The following is a 16226-nucleotide window of genomic DNA, read 5'->3' as shown; positions in this document are numbered from 1 at the left end:
AAACAAGTGTCACATTCAGAAATTGCCACGTAAGCCCAAAAAAGCACTTGCATAAATCAGTCTTCGCCGCCGTGAACGGGGCGGTCACCGCCTCCACCGTGACCTCTGCACAAAACCCGAATTCAACTCGTCGAAACAGCGAGCGAAGAAGAAAATGAATAACGCCAACAAGATGCGCATGGCATTCACCGTTGCCACATTAGCTGCTGCTATCATCTCCATCTTCTTCACCTTGCGAAGGCGCAAGCAAAATAAGTCCGCATCGAGTTCGTGCTATTTATATTCTGAAACGAAACCTCAGTGCGCGTTTAAGCGAGTGTTAGCAGATAATTCCTATACTGCGTTCAAGCACCTGATTAACGACGGTACATTTGACAATCCGGACTCGTTTCTTTGTTTGGTCGCTGACAAATTGAAGGAATATATGGAAATTCATGTATTCGATCCTGATTTTAGTCGCAGTAACTTTGGGAAGACGGAATAGTTATTGTTTTCGCGTTTTCGCATGTTTCCGATTATTTGAAGAGTTTTTCGTTTTTGTTTTTGGCATCAGGATATAACATTGAAGTAGCTTAATACGGTTCAGTCATGTGGAATTTTTTGGTGATTTTTTCGGAAATTTTGCTATAGAGAAATCGATTGAGGTTGAAGGAAGTTGAATTTGAAATGATGGGTTTTCATTATCTAGATTTCTTTAACAAAATACTGAAAAGCTAGAAATTCGTTGTCTAAGTTTCTTTTGGATTCTTCATGACCTACTACATTGAGTTCTGTATAAAGGTTATAAAATTGAAGCTGATTTTAGTGGTTTTCTTGCAGAGAATGCTTCAAATTCGCATCCATTTGAGGCAGAGATTACAGCATTGTTAAGAAATCCCCATCCTGAAATTGAGCTTAGTACTGAGATTGTGGACTTGGAAATGAAGGTATCGTATGTTTGGGTTGATACAGAGATGCAATTGAAGGAACTGGTTAATGTATTAAGCGAAGAAAGGTTCTTTGCTGTTGACACCGAACAACATAGTTTACGATCTTTTCTAGGCTTTACAGCATTAGTTCAGGTAACTTTGTGGTGTTTTTTAACTTCTTGTCTCTGATTGCATTATGTCAGTAATTTATTGTTCGATAAATTTGTTGATATATGTGTGTTTTTATGTCATCAAACAGATTTCTACAGGGGTGAAAGATTATTTGATTGACACAATTGCCCTGCATGATTTTATGGGCATTCTTCGCCCAGTTTTTTCCAATCCTACAATTTGTAAAGTATGTAAGTTATCGGTGTTTCTAAACTGTTTAATAGGATTTAGATTTTTTTTTAAAATTTTTAAACCTGAATTTATACTCTCTTTTAAAAATTGTATAGTATGTTTTAGAATAATTCTGAATTTTTAAAATATGTTTTTTATATGTATAGTCTGTGCCATATATTCGGGATTAAAGCATATTATTTATTGAAAAATATTTTAGTTGATTTATTTGTCACACTTTTGTTATCCACGACTACTTATTACTGTGTTTTTTTCCTCAATGGAAAATTTGTGAATAGGTATTCCATGGGGCTGACAATGATATACTCTGGCTACAGAGGGACTTCCACATATACATTGTTAATCTATTTGATACTTCGAAGGTGAGCTATTCATGCTGCCACTATCATGTCACCAAACTATGTACTGGATGCTGCCATGTAATATTTAGAAATTTCTCCTCAAGCATGACGGCTACTGGAGAAGGTTACCTTTAACAATTGAGTGGCAGCTTCATTTTTGTTTTTTCAATCAATATGTTGTTCATGTTCTGCAGGCATGCGAGGTGCTGTTGAAACCACAGAAATCACTTGCTTATTTGCTTGAAACTTACTGTGGTGTGACAACCAATAAATTATTACAGGTTTGACCTGATCATGGTTGATCTCCTTCAATTGGCTGAGTTCATTGATTGTCTTCAACAAAGTTGTAGATAAAATTATGTAGGATTAGCATGGATATATTTAAGTAAAATGTAATACCTAATGTTTTCATTTGTTCATGCAATAAATAGCATAGTTCAGCCTAGAATGGATTTAAGTTTTAAAACATATTATAAATTTCTCGCATCCTATGAGCTTTTCACAAAGAATGGTAGACTTCTTGAGTGCCTTATTTCAAATGGGAGAATGTACTTTCCCATTCAGGGCACTATTCTCTGTAATAAAGCTTTTGTAACAATATTTCTAATTTGTAATTACTAGTTCACTTGTTTTGTTGGCTAAACCTTCATCATAATTTTATTTTGTACATGGGAGTACAATTTAAACTTGTAAAGGAGTTTGAGCTCTAGCAGTTGAGATTAAGAGTTGAAGTTATAGAAACGAAACAGGAAATATGTTAAAAAAGACAATAATTGAATGTTGCTTGAATGATGAATTTGTACTAGACTTGAGCAAACCAAAACAGGGAAACGTTAAGAGGTATGTTTAAAAGACAATACTTGAATGTAGCTTCAAACTTAATCAATTATTTTTGCAATGATGAGGGGAGATGTTTATATTAAGAACAAAAACTCTGAAGTGGTGTAGTGCAGATAATACATTTATTCTGACATTTTAGTGGTCATCATTTAAATTGAAATTGAGGTTGCTGGGTAGAAAGAGATTTCTGAATCATACATTTGAAAAGCTCCCTTTTCTACTGATTCTGAAGTAGTCATCTGAACAAAGATTCATATTGTGCCAACAATTACACTGTCAATGAATCATTTAAAATCTTGTTACATTGGTCATTAATAATGCATACAAAGTTATTTAGTAAGGTACATAAAAAATAAAACTTGTGTGCCCAAAAAAATTGCAAACCTTTCCTCTTCCACATAGTAAAATGTTTATAATACAATGCTATTATTCTGGGTTTGAGATTTTTTTAGTTAGTGACAGAACTGATTTCTTTTATATGCTTAATTTTAGCGTGAAGATTGGAGACAACGCCCTCTTTCAGCAGAAATGGTACATTATGCACGAACGGATGCACACTATCTGATGTATATTGCAAACTGTCTCATCAATGAACTCAAACAACTGGACAATGGTATTTTCTTGTCTGATATTACTAGGAAAGAGAGAAAAAATAGTAACAAAAATTTTCTCTAAAAGTATTGAGCATTATTTAGTAAACTGAAACTTTGAAAATCTACTACGGCAAGCTATCCTCCTCCTTTTTTATATTTTCCCCATGCCCCCAAAAATGTGGCTAAGGAAATAAATAGATTATTTTATCTGAGTTGTGCAGGATCTGCAATCCATAGTTATGATATGGTGCTAAGCATTTTTAACAGGATAATCTTGATGAACTAAAGAACTGAGTCTTTCTTATGTCACTCCTCATCTCAGCAATTCTTTAGGACCTTTTAATTGTTTATTATGTTGCTGTGTCAAATTTCTGAATTTATTATTGTGTCAGAAAACTCTTGCTCCGACGACGAATTCCATTTTGTCCTCGAGGCTAGTCGACGATCAAACATGATTTGTTTACAACTTTTCACAAAGGAAATTGAAGCTTTTCCTGGAGAATCTGCTGTATTATCATTATTTTCACGTCACATGAGTAGTAATGGCTTTCCCTCAGTTTCAAATGAAACTAAGGTTTGCTTATTCGTGTACAGATTTTAATTATTGTGAGTGGTTTAGTTGGATATATTGTTTGAATTTGATTTTCTGATTACAGGTTCAGAATGTTGTGAGACAACTGTGCGCATGGAGAGATCTGATGGTTAGTTATAATATATAAAGGGTCCTTAAATTAAGCTACCATTTAAGAACAGTTTTATTACTGTAACTAGGAACAGTCTTGCTTAAATTATTGTAACATCTTTTTTAATCTTTCTTAGTCAAACTTCAAGTTTATTGTTACTAGAAATATTTGGTTTTAAATTCTTTTTGCCATAATTTATCCATAAGGAATCTACAAAACTAAGTGCGTGTGTGGTTTAACTTAATTTGGAGAAATAAAACTTTTTGGCCAGTTTCCTGAGAGAGTTAAAAGAGATTATTTTCCCAGGAAAAAGGTTTTTCCAAACATATGCCCAATTAAACTGTCTGTATTATGATAATGAACTATATTTATAAAAATCAAGATTCTGTTGCTTCTGCAAATTTTGATGTAGTGCTGAACATGTTATTCTATTTGATACCAGAAAATGATGTCAGTAAAATGAGCTGATTATTCTGTGGCATGTTCATCCTTTCAGGCTCGTATTCATGACGAGAGCTTAAAATACGTACTGTCAGACCACGCAATTGTTGCTTTGGCAAGTCAGCCTACAACGAGTCACTCTGAAATATACAACACCATAGCTCAGACTGATATCAATGTGGAGACGGGTGTTAACTCTTTCATCCCTTCCCCGTCTCCTGTTGTTTGCAGTCACCTGAGCGATATCTATCATCTGCTTGCAAATGAGTTGGCCAACAATGATAATATTTATTCGCTGATTCTTCAAAGGTGTTTAGGTCAAAATGGGAGTTGCCCACTTTCTGTATTTAATTATGCTTTGTTGGTTAACAGTAACCTAAGACCTACTTTAGCCTATAAGCACCTGGGCCCTAAAAATCCTAAACAATATTCGCGGAAGTCTTCTCGAGATTTGTTTGTTCAAAAATTCTCTTGTAAGTCTCCTGTTTATCACAATTGCCGGATATTTGCTAATGATGGGAGACTACTCTGTTATTGTGATCGGAAGAAGCTTGAATGGTTTGTGCACTTTCACCTACTTTTATCTCATTTGTAAAAGACTAAAAGGTGCTGTTTGTTTCTCCTAATTAATGTTCAATTTTCCAGGTACCTTACTCGGGATCTTGCAAAACTTATTGATGAGGACCCCCCAGCTATAATGCTCCTATTTGAACCCAAAGGCCGGCCAGAGGATGAAGGCAATGATTTTTATATCCAGAGTAAGAGAAATATATGTGTTGGGTGTGGCCAAGGAAATCACTATTTACGGTATCGAATAATCCCATCATGTTACAGAATACATTTCCCTGAGCATTTGAAAAGCCATCGCTCTCATGATATTGTCCTCCTTTGTGTGGATTGCCATGAAGTTGCCCATGCTGCTGCAGAAAAGTATAAGAGAAAAATAGCTGTTGAATTTGGGATTCCACTCTACGTTCGTAGTGTAATTCATCCAGGGCAAGAGACTGAAAAACAGATAGAAGAGGGAGGTGTATCTCCATTACAGTTACGGACAGCTGCAATGGCTCTTCTACGCCATGGACCAAGAATGCCTCTCAATCGCCGTGCAGAACTAGCTGAGGTTTGATTTTATTTCTGTCTGTTATTGGTTGCTCTGGCACGTAGCTATTGTAGGGCCCCTACCTGATTATATTTAATTTGATGATTTGAAATAAATGTGGTTACATAGCCCAGTGAGAATTAACTTGTTTAAGGAATCCTTTGAAGTTAGATTGCATGCATTTTAAATGAAAAATATGGATTAAAAATTCTAAATTAAATGAGAATTAACTTGTTATTGAAAGAGCTTCATCAACTGCATTGTCATCAAGTTATTTGTGATTTACTTGCAGATTGTAAAGAAATATTATGGAGGAAGGGAGATATCTGAGGAAGATCTAGAAAGAGCTTTACAAGTTGGCATGACGCCTCATGAGAGAAGACGATTTGAGAAGAAGAGAGGGTTTTCTTTTAGACATTCTGCGGCGAGTACTGCTACTGTGCGAGAACAGGATAATCATGCTAGTTGTGCACCCAGGCTGTGTGATGTGGACGTATTGAAAGTTGATGCTCATGACGGCTCATATGCAAATGAAGAAACAAGAAGTGAAGTACATAAAGAAGTTTCCACGAGAAAAGACGATTTTGGAAACCCCACTTTAGCCTCTGGTATTGCAATTAATGGAGCTGTCTCTGCAGCTCTGAATGGAAATACGATCCCAGTTGAAACTACACTTTATAACGAAACCAGTGACTCTGCTGTAAATGTTGATAATAGCCATCTGAGCAGAAGGCAAGAGAACGGAGAAAGTGACTTGTCTTATCTCCCCAAAGATGAAAAATCGACAAAAGCTCAACATAATTCAAAACTATCACTCTTGGGACATGGACCACATGGTAAGCAAGTTGTAGAACATATAGTGAAGGTGTATGGTGAAGATGGCATTCGAGAGTTTTGTCAAAGATGGAGACAAGTATTTGTGGACGCTGTAAATCCACGTTTTCTTCCTGCTGGTTGGGACGTAAAACACAGGTATTATATGACTACTTGTTCTACTTGTTTCCTTTCTAACCAAGTAGTCACCCTCGTGTCATATGATGAATATATCTTTCTGAGGCATATTTTTATCAAATCTGTCGATTACAAGAACATATAAATAAGCAGGCCTCACCTTTAAAAAAACCTAAAAGAAGAATTTAAATAATCTTACTTTTGAACAGTCGGATCGGGAAAAAAAGTGATTTTCTAGTTGATGCAAAAGAGACTATTAGATACATACTACATAGATGACGAATATAAACAAAATCTGCCATTCATAATTATCTATTTATTTTTTCAGTTTTGTCCATTTTCTATGCTAATTGCTGTTGCTTAAAATCGTCATCAAAATTTGTAAATATAATTTCTAGTTAATACCTCAAAAGTCTATTTATGCTTGCTTTACTATTATTAGATAGTTGTAGTACACTTTTTAATACTACTTTGTTATGGCAACTGAGTTTTATTTCTTTTCCCGAGGCTTTGATTTTGGACACTATTTTTGCCAGTGGACGAAGGGACTTTGGGGTGTTCAGCGTATACAATCCTGACAAAATAGCAGCTGCTGCTAGTAGAGAGTAACTAGCAGGACCTACAATTAACATGGATATTTTGGTGCTTCAATGCTATCAAAATATCTGATGCTTCACTTCCTCTCATGGGATAGAAATTACACCAAATGAACACGATAATCTTATTTTGTAGTTAATTTTATAATTTGAGGATATTCAATTATTCACCTTTTTGTCATAAGGACAAAATGGCTTCCAAGAACATTTTTGTCATGCTCTAATTATTCAAATAAAAAATACGAGCATTTTCTGCAACAACGTTCTAACATTTTTCCATGCAAAACCCACAACGATGGATCACATTGAGAGTGATATTACTAACCAGAGTTAAATTCTTTGGACAACCATTTTCGTTTCCCTTTTTAATAATTTTTGAGGTAGACATGAATTGATAGCTTCATTGTGTAATGGATCAATATGAAACTACAGGTTCGTATCGAGCATGATAATATGATTTCCCTGCAATTAGATTGACCACTGCGGCTAAAAAGAGATTTTAGCTTACATATAAACCACAAAATGCATTTAATAAGGTGGACTCCTAATTTGGCAAAATCTCCTTTCCCCTTTTGATGTCTCTGTCTGACATCCATATCCGTAGTAGTCACAAAATTTTTGTATGGAGCAAAGAATCCACTTTTGCCACTTAACGAGTAAAAATGCCTCCAAAGTGTGCATAAGGTGCAAGGAAGCCACAGTTATAGACGATTGTCTACTCCAATAAACCAAGGAATCTTCCTTTAGAGCTCTACATCAGCACCAGTTTAAATTATTAAATGAGGGAATAAAAATTGTACCGTAGCAAAACCACTCAGTGTAAGTATTACCATAATACAACCAATTACAGTGACAATAGCTGTGACTTGTGGTCAATGCCGTTGAATATGTACGTTCCCGACATTGGTACAAATTGTCTTGTTATGAGCTGCGAAGGACCAAAGTAATGTGATTCCCAACTCAAATACTCATTATTATTATTAAATATGAAACAAACAAAATGACCTTCCTTTGCTAGTACACTCATATGAGACGATTAAGCAAAGTACTATTGCTACCTGAAACTAGAAAATTCCATTATCATATAGAAAACACGTGTGGAATAGTTTATGCTTCATCCTGAAGTCTTTTTAGATGGGCTCCCAGCTCCCACACCCCATTTTCATAATTTTTTTTTTCTATAGCATATTCACCTTCACATACACCATTCCATGCCAGCTAGCAAACAATACTCATTCACAAGTCTGTTGATTCTATGGCATGACTTAACCTCACATCATTCCTTTCCTTACAAGAACGAACGGACCTGCTTATTAATTATTTAATAACCTCTCGCAGCTCAATTCTAATAGTATCATCAAAAAGTTTCATCTGATATTGATATTGGGCATATACACAGTACATAACTTTTATGCAGAGCTTAAATAATAGTTATTACTAATTTCTTATATTGCAAGTTATTGCCCACAAATATAACGGTTGAGCTCTATTTTTAAATTCCTAAAAGACGTAACATATTGTCTTATATATGGAAAGGGGTCGTTGGTAAAATAATGGATTCAGGTCCAGGAAATTTGGGCATTGTGCAGGAAAAGGGATAGGACTTAAATATTACCTACATTATTGGGTTTTGTATATGAATCTGGATACTTAATACTTTGCCAAGACCAAGTCCAGGCTCAATGAACACTCGGTCCATTATGTGATTTTATATTTCACGCATAAAGGAACAGAATAGAAATTTATACATGAACCTTCCCTGCCCACTCTTTTTATACAAAAAGATGAGAAAATATAACAAAAGGTCTAGTGACTTTTATTTATACATGTAATTTGTAATTGAGTCTCTTATGTTAAATTGTAAAAGCTCCAGTGATTGAAAGACAATAGGACTGAAAAATTTTACTATAAAGAGTGTAAGCTAAGAAGCAAACATTCCAATAGAATAAAAAGCTTGCAAACAGAAGTATTCCAGATGGGCTAGAATTACTAACCTTGATTACTTCTTGGGACGCAATTCCTCCAACCAAAGCAGCAACAGCATGAAGCTCAGCAGCACCAAATCGACACATCTCGTTGATAAGGTCCTCAGCTAAGGTAGCACCATTGCATCCCAGGTCGCTAAGTAGGCCAATTGCTGTGCTCTTCAATCGGGGTATATCCTCATCCATTGCACTGCAAGACAATTACCGTATAAGCAACACCAATATCAATATAATGAGTTATATTACAAAACAGATGAGAATATTTAGACCTTCAAGAGTGTGAGGCATTACCTGTCAAACTGTCCAGGAAAACTATTGTAATTGGCAGCAAACCGATCAACGGCTCGGAGCAAAATATAAATTCCCACAGCAACGCTGCCACATATAAACAGGAAACCAGATTTTCAGTGAAACAAATCTTTTTCCACAGAATAATTCTTAAAATGGAAACCATCCAGAAGCATTAACCTATAATCCTCATCAGTCAGATACTTCTGCAACTCGGGTAGGTTTGGAGAATTAAACTCATCTTCAACTAGACGGTACCTACAAACCTACAAAATAAAGATAAGGATCTATACAGAAGAAGGTGCATAATTTGTAGTCCTTCAATTGCTCTAATATTATAAAAAGGGATGGAAAGTGGCTTTGGGGGCAAAATAAGCATTTCCATTTGTCAGAAGAATATACCCAACTTACACGATTCATTCACAACAATAATAATTGTAATAATAGTGACCTCTAGGAAGAGACCCAGGTGCAATTTTCAATCCATATTTTTTGGTCCCCAAAAACCCAAAGCAGTGTAATCCTTTTGAAAGTTCATTCCACAAATTTATGAAAGCAATTTCAACCCCCACTTCCACATTTAATTTTCCACCTCCACAACATACAGATGGGAAAAAGTAAGCGGTCCATTGGAGAACTCATTAGAAGCATTGGCTTAATCTAAGGTGCACTTTAGAATAAAGCTCATGTAGGTTCTATATAATCTGTATTTCATTTAAGGGAAAAGAGTAGAGAATGGCAAGTAAAAAAGTCAGACAATTATACAGGATGAATAACACTATAATTAATATTAAGGTTGACCCAGTTTGGATGAGATTCTAGGTTATGCGAGCTTTTCAATTGTAGAACCCTACCTTAGGACCTTTCTAAGGCAATGGTACAAAGCTTAGTTAAGGTGCTTATAGAGAAGTTAGAAGAGAGAGTTTCTAAAAAAGTTAAGTGTAGAAGCTTATTTTAACATATGCAAGAAGTTTTATTCATGTTACTTTCTTCTCTTGTAAGTACTTGTTGAGAAGTTTATCCAAACTTAGCTCATCTTACATTATAGTTACATAATCAATGATTTTATTGAAATTATGAGATTTGAGAACTAGACAAATTAAAGCAAATCATTATTCATAAAGACAAATATTGGATTTGATCTGTAACTCCACAAACTTACTTTGAGTTTTCTTGCATTCTTACAGAAGCTTTTAATTGTTGACCTTGGAATGCTATTTGAATCTCTACCAATTTTCTTCAAATTACTTCTCACCAGACGTTCTATTACAAGAAAGTCAGCCTCAGCCTTAGCCTGATAGATATTCTGCAAATTCACATATTGCCTGCAGGAACATCAATATACTTTAGATAAATAAATTAATGATTTCTATTCTCTCAGGAAAAAAAATCATTCTGAAAAATACGTAAAGATTTGGCTACTTACTCGGTAGAAGAAGTCATATCTGGTATAGATCCTTCAAGGGGTACCTCACCTGCACCTTCATTTGTAATGAAATCCTGCAAAATGATGAGAAATGTACCAATAAACAACTGAAGTACATGTAAGCAACCAAGAACAATGACATGAATTTTAGTTGTACAGTTCAAAATTGATCAGGTCAAAGGTTCAAAGTAGCAAATTATAACAAACTAGAAGTCTTTCAATTTCACAAGTTCTAAGTAATTACATAAGAAAGTTTTTCCCCATCAAAGTGTAGCAAAGTCAGAGATGCAATGCCAGAAGCACCAACCTTTAAAGCTGCCACCAACACCCAAAAATCTGATGAACTAGAGTCCACTTCAGCAGAACTATCATTTAGTATCTGTTGCAACTCTGAACCTATGAAAGTACACAGCATTAGAGAATAAATCATATATTTTATTGGACTGAGGATGTAAATGTACACACAGTAGCCAAATATTCTAGATGAAAATATTTTTTTAATGGAAATTTTTGAAAACTTGAGAAGAGTTTCTCACATTGACCCGATCCTTAACTGGAGACAACACATTCTTCATAGCAAGCTAAGTATGTATGAATCATCTTTCAGAGACAAAAAAGAATACTCAATGAATAAGTTTATAGAAATTTTGTTGCAAAACTCAACAAATAGACTTCTGGAGCCTTTATATAATACACTTGACACTTAAGAGATTCAACAGTTTCATTTAATTTAATTCTCCTCTCACCAACCATCTCCAAGGATCCTATAAAATTTAAACCAACAAGCTCTCAAAGAAAAATACATTATTATGTTTCTTATCCAAGAAAACAAAGGATAGAGAAATTCCAAAAATGAAGATTGGCATCAATTATTCTATATCTACTTACTAATTCCTCGGGGAGCAAATACTTTGAATGATGACTCAATGGCTTCTTTATAATTATCCTCATCTTGAGCAACCATCCGAGCCTTAAGAAGCTCCTAAATTGTTCACATCCAAAGTTAATCACATAACTAGAACAGAAGAAGATTAAAAGGTTAATGATTGAACAACAAACCTTGAACTCCCTTTTTTCTTCTCTGGTTGATGGAAGCCTACCGCCATGGCTTTTAGCCCACTCATCGGCCATCTTGACAAGAATAACAACATATGGTATGTGCTTATGGGCCACAGGATCTTGCACATTCAAGTCAACACCATCTGCAAACCTACGGGGTACACATGCAATGAAATAATAAGTGAAACTGGGTAAGAACCATATATGTGGTCTCAGCTTTACAGCAGTTACATAGGTTGACCACTGAACTTGATGAAGGTAAAACCAGATCTTAGTCAATAAAGGAAAAACAATAGAAAAAGGACAACCAAGTGTGCAATGATCCCACCTAGTGCAGTCCAAGGAGGGTTATGCAGCCTCACTCCAATAAGCAGAGAGGCTGTTTCCAACATTTGAACCCATAACCTCTGGGTCACGTGAGAGCAGTCTTACCATTGCTGCTCGAATTAGCCAAAAAATAAAGTAATACAACAAAACTTTATACCTCTTGAGTTCAGGCCAAGGATTATTTAACCGGAGATCATCCAAAAAATGCTCAGGCTTTGACTCAATCACAGTATGTTCCTAATAAAACCAACAAAAAATACAAATCAACCACAGCAAACAAATCATATCGATATTCAATAACCCATTGATGCTTTTTAACAAAGGCATTTTTATGTTTGTAGTTCGTATATGCAAAAAGAAAAGAAACACTGTTTTTCAACTAGTCCACATTCAATTATTTTTAATTTCTCTCTTTAACATGTCAAATATCAGATCAAAATTATGTCAGTGGAGAAAAACTAATATTATGTTTCCTCAGACATCATGTTTTTCCTTGAACTTGAAACATCATCAAATATACAGTGAATACAAGATTATCCATTTACAAAATTACCTTCAAACTAATTCGAACAAACCCTGTAAGCCCATAGGAGCGAGCAAAAATCAACATAACATTTGCCTCCCTGCAGATTCTATCAAGCTTTATCATTGAGTTTTCCACGAGCTGAAAGTTTATCAAATAGTACCATCAATGAGATTGCACTTGAAAATAATATGTAAAACAAAACGATTTTTTTATATATATTGTCCACTGATAGGTTTCTTGTCATCAGAAAGATAGATAGAAAATCATAATAATGAATGGAGGCACATAACATAATCTACTTCCACACAAAATCTCTAGGCATTATACTAGGATACCTGAGTAGCAACAACCAAAGTAAATTGAGAAAAGAATGATGGATTTGTCTCAATCAATGTTTCAGGATACTCTTCTACAAATTTTGCTTTAACTGCATCATTCAGCTCTTGAAGAAATGAGCATACACATTTTGCCTTTGACTGCCCAAGGCTCGACTCATCCACTACAAATAAGATACAATAATGAGGACAACAGAGATACACAAAACCATAACCAGAGTACAACAAAAAACCCACCATACCCAAAAAATTGTTTCCAAGGTCACCCACTTCAACTTTAGATCCATCAACGACAGTGATGCTTCCAACCCCACCAAGAACTAGATTCTTAAGTGTTTCAGAACCAGTAGGACCACAGTTAAGTAAGCAAATACTAGACTTCTCAAGAGCTGCCTGTCCTTGTTCACCCCATATTCTGCATTTTCAAATAAATATTGCAACATGGCTAACATCAGAGATGCCTCCAAGACTTCCCTCAAAGTTTTAAAAAAAGAGTAGAACGAGCAGATAGATAAGATTTTAAATTCATATTTGAACACATCAAATTCATAACACGCGCACTCAAAGACCGTAGTTCACAACAAAAGAAGCACAGAGCAACAAGTTAAGAATGATAACAAACAGTTAACTTCCTGCCACTACATTTCACTCAACAACCAACGATTCAGATAACAACTAGTTTCTATTTTGCAAATAAAAACAGCTCCATTCCAAGATGCATCTCATCGCACTCATAAAACTCCACTATTAAATCACTAAATCCCTAGCATCGTACAACAAACCAAAAAGAGAAAATAAAATTAAACGGAGTTTCATTCATAACACCATCACATGAATCCACGCGCCGTAACAAAATCCTCCATTCGTTCGAGTAATTAAATTTAACAATCGAAGATTCCCGCCGAACGATCAATCACACACACAAAAAAATAAAATAAAATAAAATAAAAAATCCATTCAATAAATAATTTATATAACAAACGATATTCCAACACTCAAAAGAAAAATCAGTTCTCTGCGCCACAAGTTGGTTAGGTTTTTCATTAGAGTGGAACGAAGTGGAAAATTAGATAAATGTGAAAGTGGCGAGAGCACCTGAGCTGGCGATCGTATTTAACTTTGGGTTCTGCCATTGTTGAGTTGAGACGTGTGTTAGGTATTTGGTAGTAACTTCCTTTGCTTTGCTTACTACTAACGCTGTGTTCCTGTGTATCAGTAGTTTCAGTGAGTCGGGGGAAAAGGAGAAATTGAAGCCGACGAGTTCACGACACGACGTCGTGCGATGTCACATCTATCAGATTCCCGGATCACATTTTTATTTTGCGGCAATAACTATGGATTTGGGTTCCTATTTTGGTCTAAGATAAGGGCGTTTTCCGTCAGAAGAGATAGAAAGAGTCGCCAGCCACTAACCCAATAAGAAAAGCCCAACCCAATGTAGATTGTCCATTTTAACATCCAAAGTATATCCTTCGCATGTTTCTATTTATATTACTTGCTTTTTTGTCATTTTAAGAACTTAATTTTTCAAATTTATTTATAAATTACTTATAGAATTTAATTTTTAGAATATATTAAATGTGATCTTAAAAATTAAATTTTGAAAACAGAAAATAAATCTCCAATAACGTATGATTCAATTATTGAACCGAAAAACGGAAAGTCTTATACAGTTTAAAACCTTGCTAATCAATACTTTTTTAAATGAAAAATAATAATTAATATTTTAATGTCGTTGATTATAATTTGCCTACTATTTATTATTTTTCTTCAGACTTTTGGTAGCTGTTGGTGTTTGCAATCAATTATTTTTATCATGAAAAGTTTAACATTTCTTATCAAAATGGATTATTTAAGGTTATTTGAATGACTCGAAATTTTCAAATTCAATAAAGAGAGTTTTAAAAAATACACCTGGATAAACAAAAATACTTGAATGTAGTTTTGATGGGGAGAATATTAATTTATAACTAATCATGTTTGTTGCTTTTGATAAACATCTTTTTTATATATAGATAGATGTAGTTGAAAATTTACAATAATTGAAAAGTTATAATTTATAATCAACTCGTTGAATTATAATTATTTAGCAAATTTAGTAGTGCAACTTGTTGAAATAATAAAAAAGAAAGCTATATTTTTTTAATGTGAGCATAAATTATTTTAAAGTTTAAGTGTAAAAATGATAAAATATTAGTAACCAGCTTTGATGAAGCCAAATGCTATTTCAAATTGTTTTATAAGTTAGCTTCAAACTAATTATAATTTTCTTTGTTTATTATTTACCAAATAGTTATATTAACTTATTAATAAAAATAAAAGGTTACAATTTCGTACACAAATTACAAGTTTGTGTTATCAAATACACTATTATATTAACTTTTCATACAAAAATTCAGATGCAGTTATTTAAGTACTTTTAGCATTGTTTATAAATTAATTTAGGCTTTTATTTTGATATTTTGTAATAACATTAAATATAACAAATTTATTAAAATATAGTTTTAATTTTAATCGATAAAAAACACTAATACGACAATAATTAAGTTTATTCTTTCATAAATTAGCTTTTCAAGATGACAAACATTGTTTTATTTTTGTATTCATTAGATAGTTCTATTAATTTAGTAATAAAAAGAGAAATACATGTAAACTTGCATCACAAAATATACTTTAAACTGTCAGAAACTTGAGAAAACTTAATTGGTCACGTGTCGTGTACTTGTTAAAAAAAATTCAACCAATATTAAACTTCATGCAAGGAGTATTAGTTATACTAGTTAACATTGAAACAAGACAAGTAAACCAATTGTACTACCAATAGTTGTTATTATGATGGGAAGGATTCATCGGTGGCATAAAATGCTGAGAATGGTCGACGTTTGTGCTGTGCCCCTGGACCTACACTACAATGAAAACGACAATATTAATACAAGGCACAATAAATTTGGCCCTTTCATCGGTGGCAATACCCTATTGGTATTTTTGAAATCTTTTCAGGCATGTCGATAAAACCAACAAATTTCCATCTGTCTCAATCCTTCCCCTCTTCTTTGAAGTAAAAAAAAATGAAAATCTGGCAATACCCTATAGTAATCCCAAACAATGTAAAATTTTATTGTTTTTTTTAGAGAAAATAATTTAAAAATAATAAATACGCATTACACAAAGGGGTTAAGATTATTAAACTGTATTAAAATTTACTAAAACGTATTATCTAATAAAGTGTTATACTATAATAATGATTATAATCTATATTTTCATGATTGAGATTTCAGCCTGTGAAAATGTTATTTCACAGGATTTCTTTCCATTTTCGCAACTTCACTGTCAGTTGAGCTGAAGTCAGCATTACTACTCTGTATTAAACCAACAAAAGAAAATGTACTTTCGCCCCTTCTATTATATGTACGCGTGGAGAGAGCTGATAGAAGGGCGTCGGAGAGCAGTATAGGGACATCCAGA

At 34.0% G+C, this 16226-nt stretch overlaps 2 protein-coding genes across 6 annotated transcripts; one reads left to right on the top strand and one right to left on the bottom strand.

Moving 5' to 3' along the window:
- On the top strand, window positions 1-7069 carry LOC113858153 (protein RRP6-like 3). Of its 4 annotated transcripts, XM_027490651.1 has the most exons (13): window positions 110-365; window positions 796-1061; window positions 1168-1266; window positions 1550-1633; window positions 1807-1893; window positions 2945-3065; window positions 3438-3619; window positions 3708-3746; window positions 4225-4727; window positions 4815-5289; window positions 5561-5735; window positions 5931-6240; window positions 6756-7013. In XM_027490651.1, the coding sequence occupies exons 1-13, from the start codon at window positions 155-157 to the stop codon at window positions 6826-6828; spliced, it is 2625 nt and encodes an 874-aa protein (XP_027346452.1). In that variant the 5' UTR covers window positions 110-154; the 3' UTR covers window positions 6829-7013. The 4 variants fall into 4 exon arrangements, with proteins under 4 accessions (XP_027346449.1, XP_027346451.1, XP_027346452.1 ...); XM_027490648.1 differs by having other exon boundaries at window positions 1-365; window positions 820-1061; window positions 3702-3746; window positions 5561-6240; window positions 6756-7069; XM_027490650.1 differs by having other exon boundaries at window positions 87-365; window positions 820-1061; window positions 3702-3746; window positions 5561-6240; window positions 6727-7068.
- Window positions 7070-7096: 27 nt separating this feature from the next.
- LOC113857783 (NEDD8-activating enzyme E1 regulatory subunit AXR1-like) lies at window positions 7097-14095 on the bottom strand. 2 transcript variants are annotated; one of them, XM_027489975.1, is made up of 15 exons: window positions 13857-14095; window positions 13004-13176; window positions 12762-12925; window positions 12454-12564; window positions 12058-12137; window positions 11574-11724; window positions 11403-11496; window positions 10822-10910; window positions 10515-10588; window positions 10251-10413; window positions 9269-9354; window positions 9092-9175; window positions 8810-8990; window positions 7646-7743; window positions 7097-7566 (listed from the first exon to the last, which is right to left on the bottom strand). In XM_027489975.1, exons 1-14 carry the CDS (start codon window positions 13892-13894, stop codon window positions 7660-7662), a joined length of 1572 nt encoding a protein of 523 aa, XP_027345776.1. In that variant the 5' UTR covers window positions 13895-14095; the 3' UTR covers window positions 7097-7566; window positions 7646-7659. The 2 variants fall into 2 exon arrangements, with proteins under 2 accessions (XP_027345776.1, XP_027345777.1); XM_027489976.1 differs by having other exon boundaries at window positions 7173-7743; window positions 13857-14049.
- Between the last annotated feature and the right edge of the window lie 2131 nt (window positions 14096-16226).

Source organism: Abrus precatorius, unplaced genomic scaffold (genome assembly GCF_003935025.1).
Source record: "Abrus precatorius isolate BTA unplaced genomic scaffold, Abrus_2018 Scaffold2, whole genome shotgun sequence".
In the NCBI taxonomy this organism is placed as follows: Eukaryota; Viridiplantae; Streptophyta; class Magnoliopsida; order Fabales; family Fabaceae; genus Abrus; species Abrus precatorius.
Note: the sequence above shows the minus strand (reverse complement) of the source record. Positions and strands in the feature narration are given on the sequence as shown.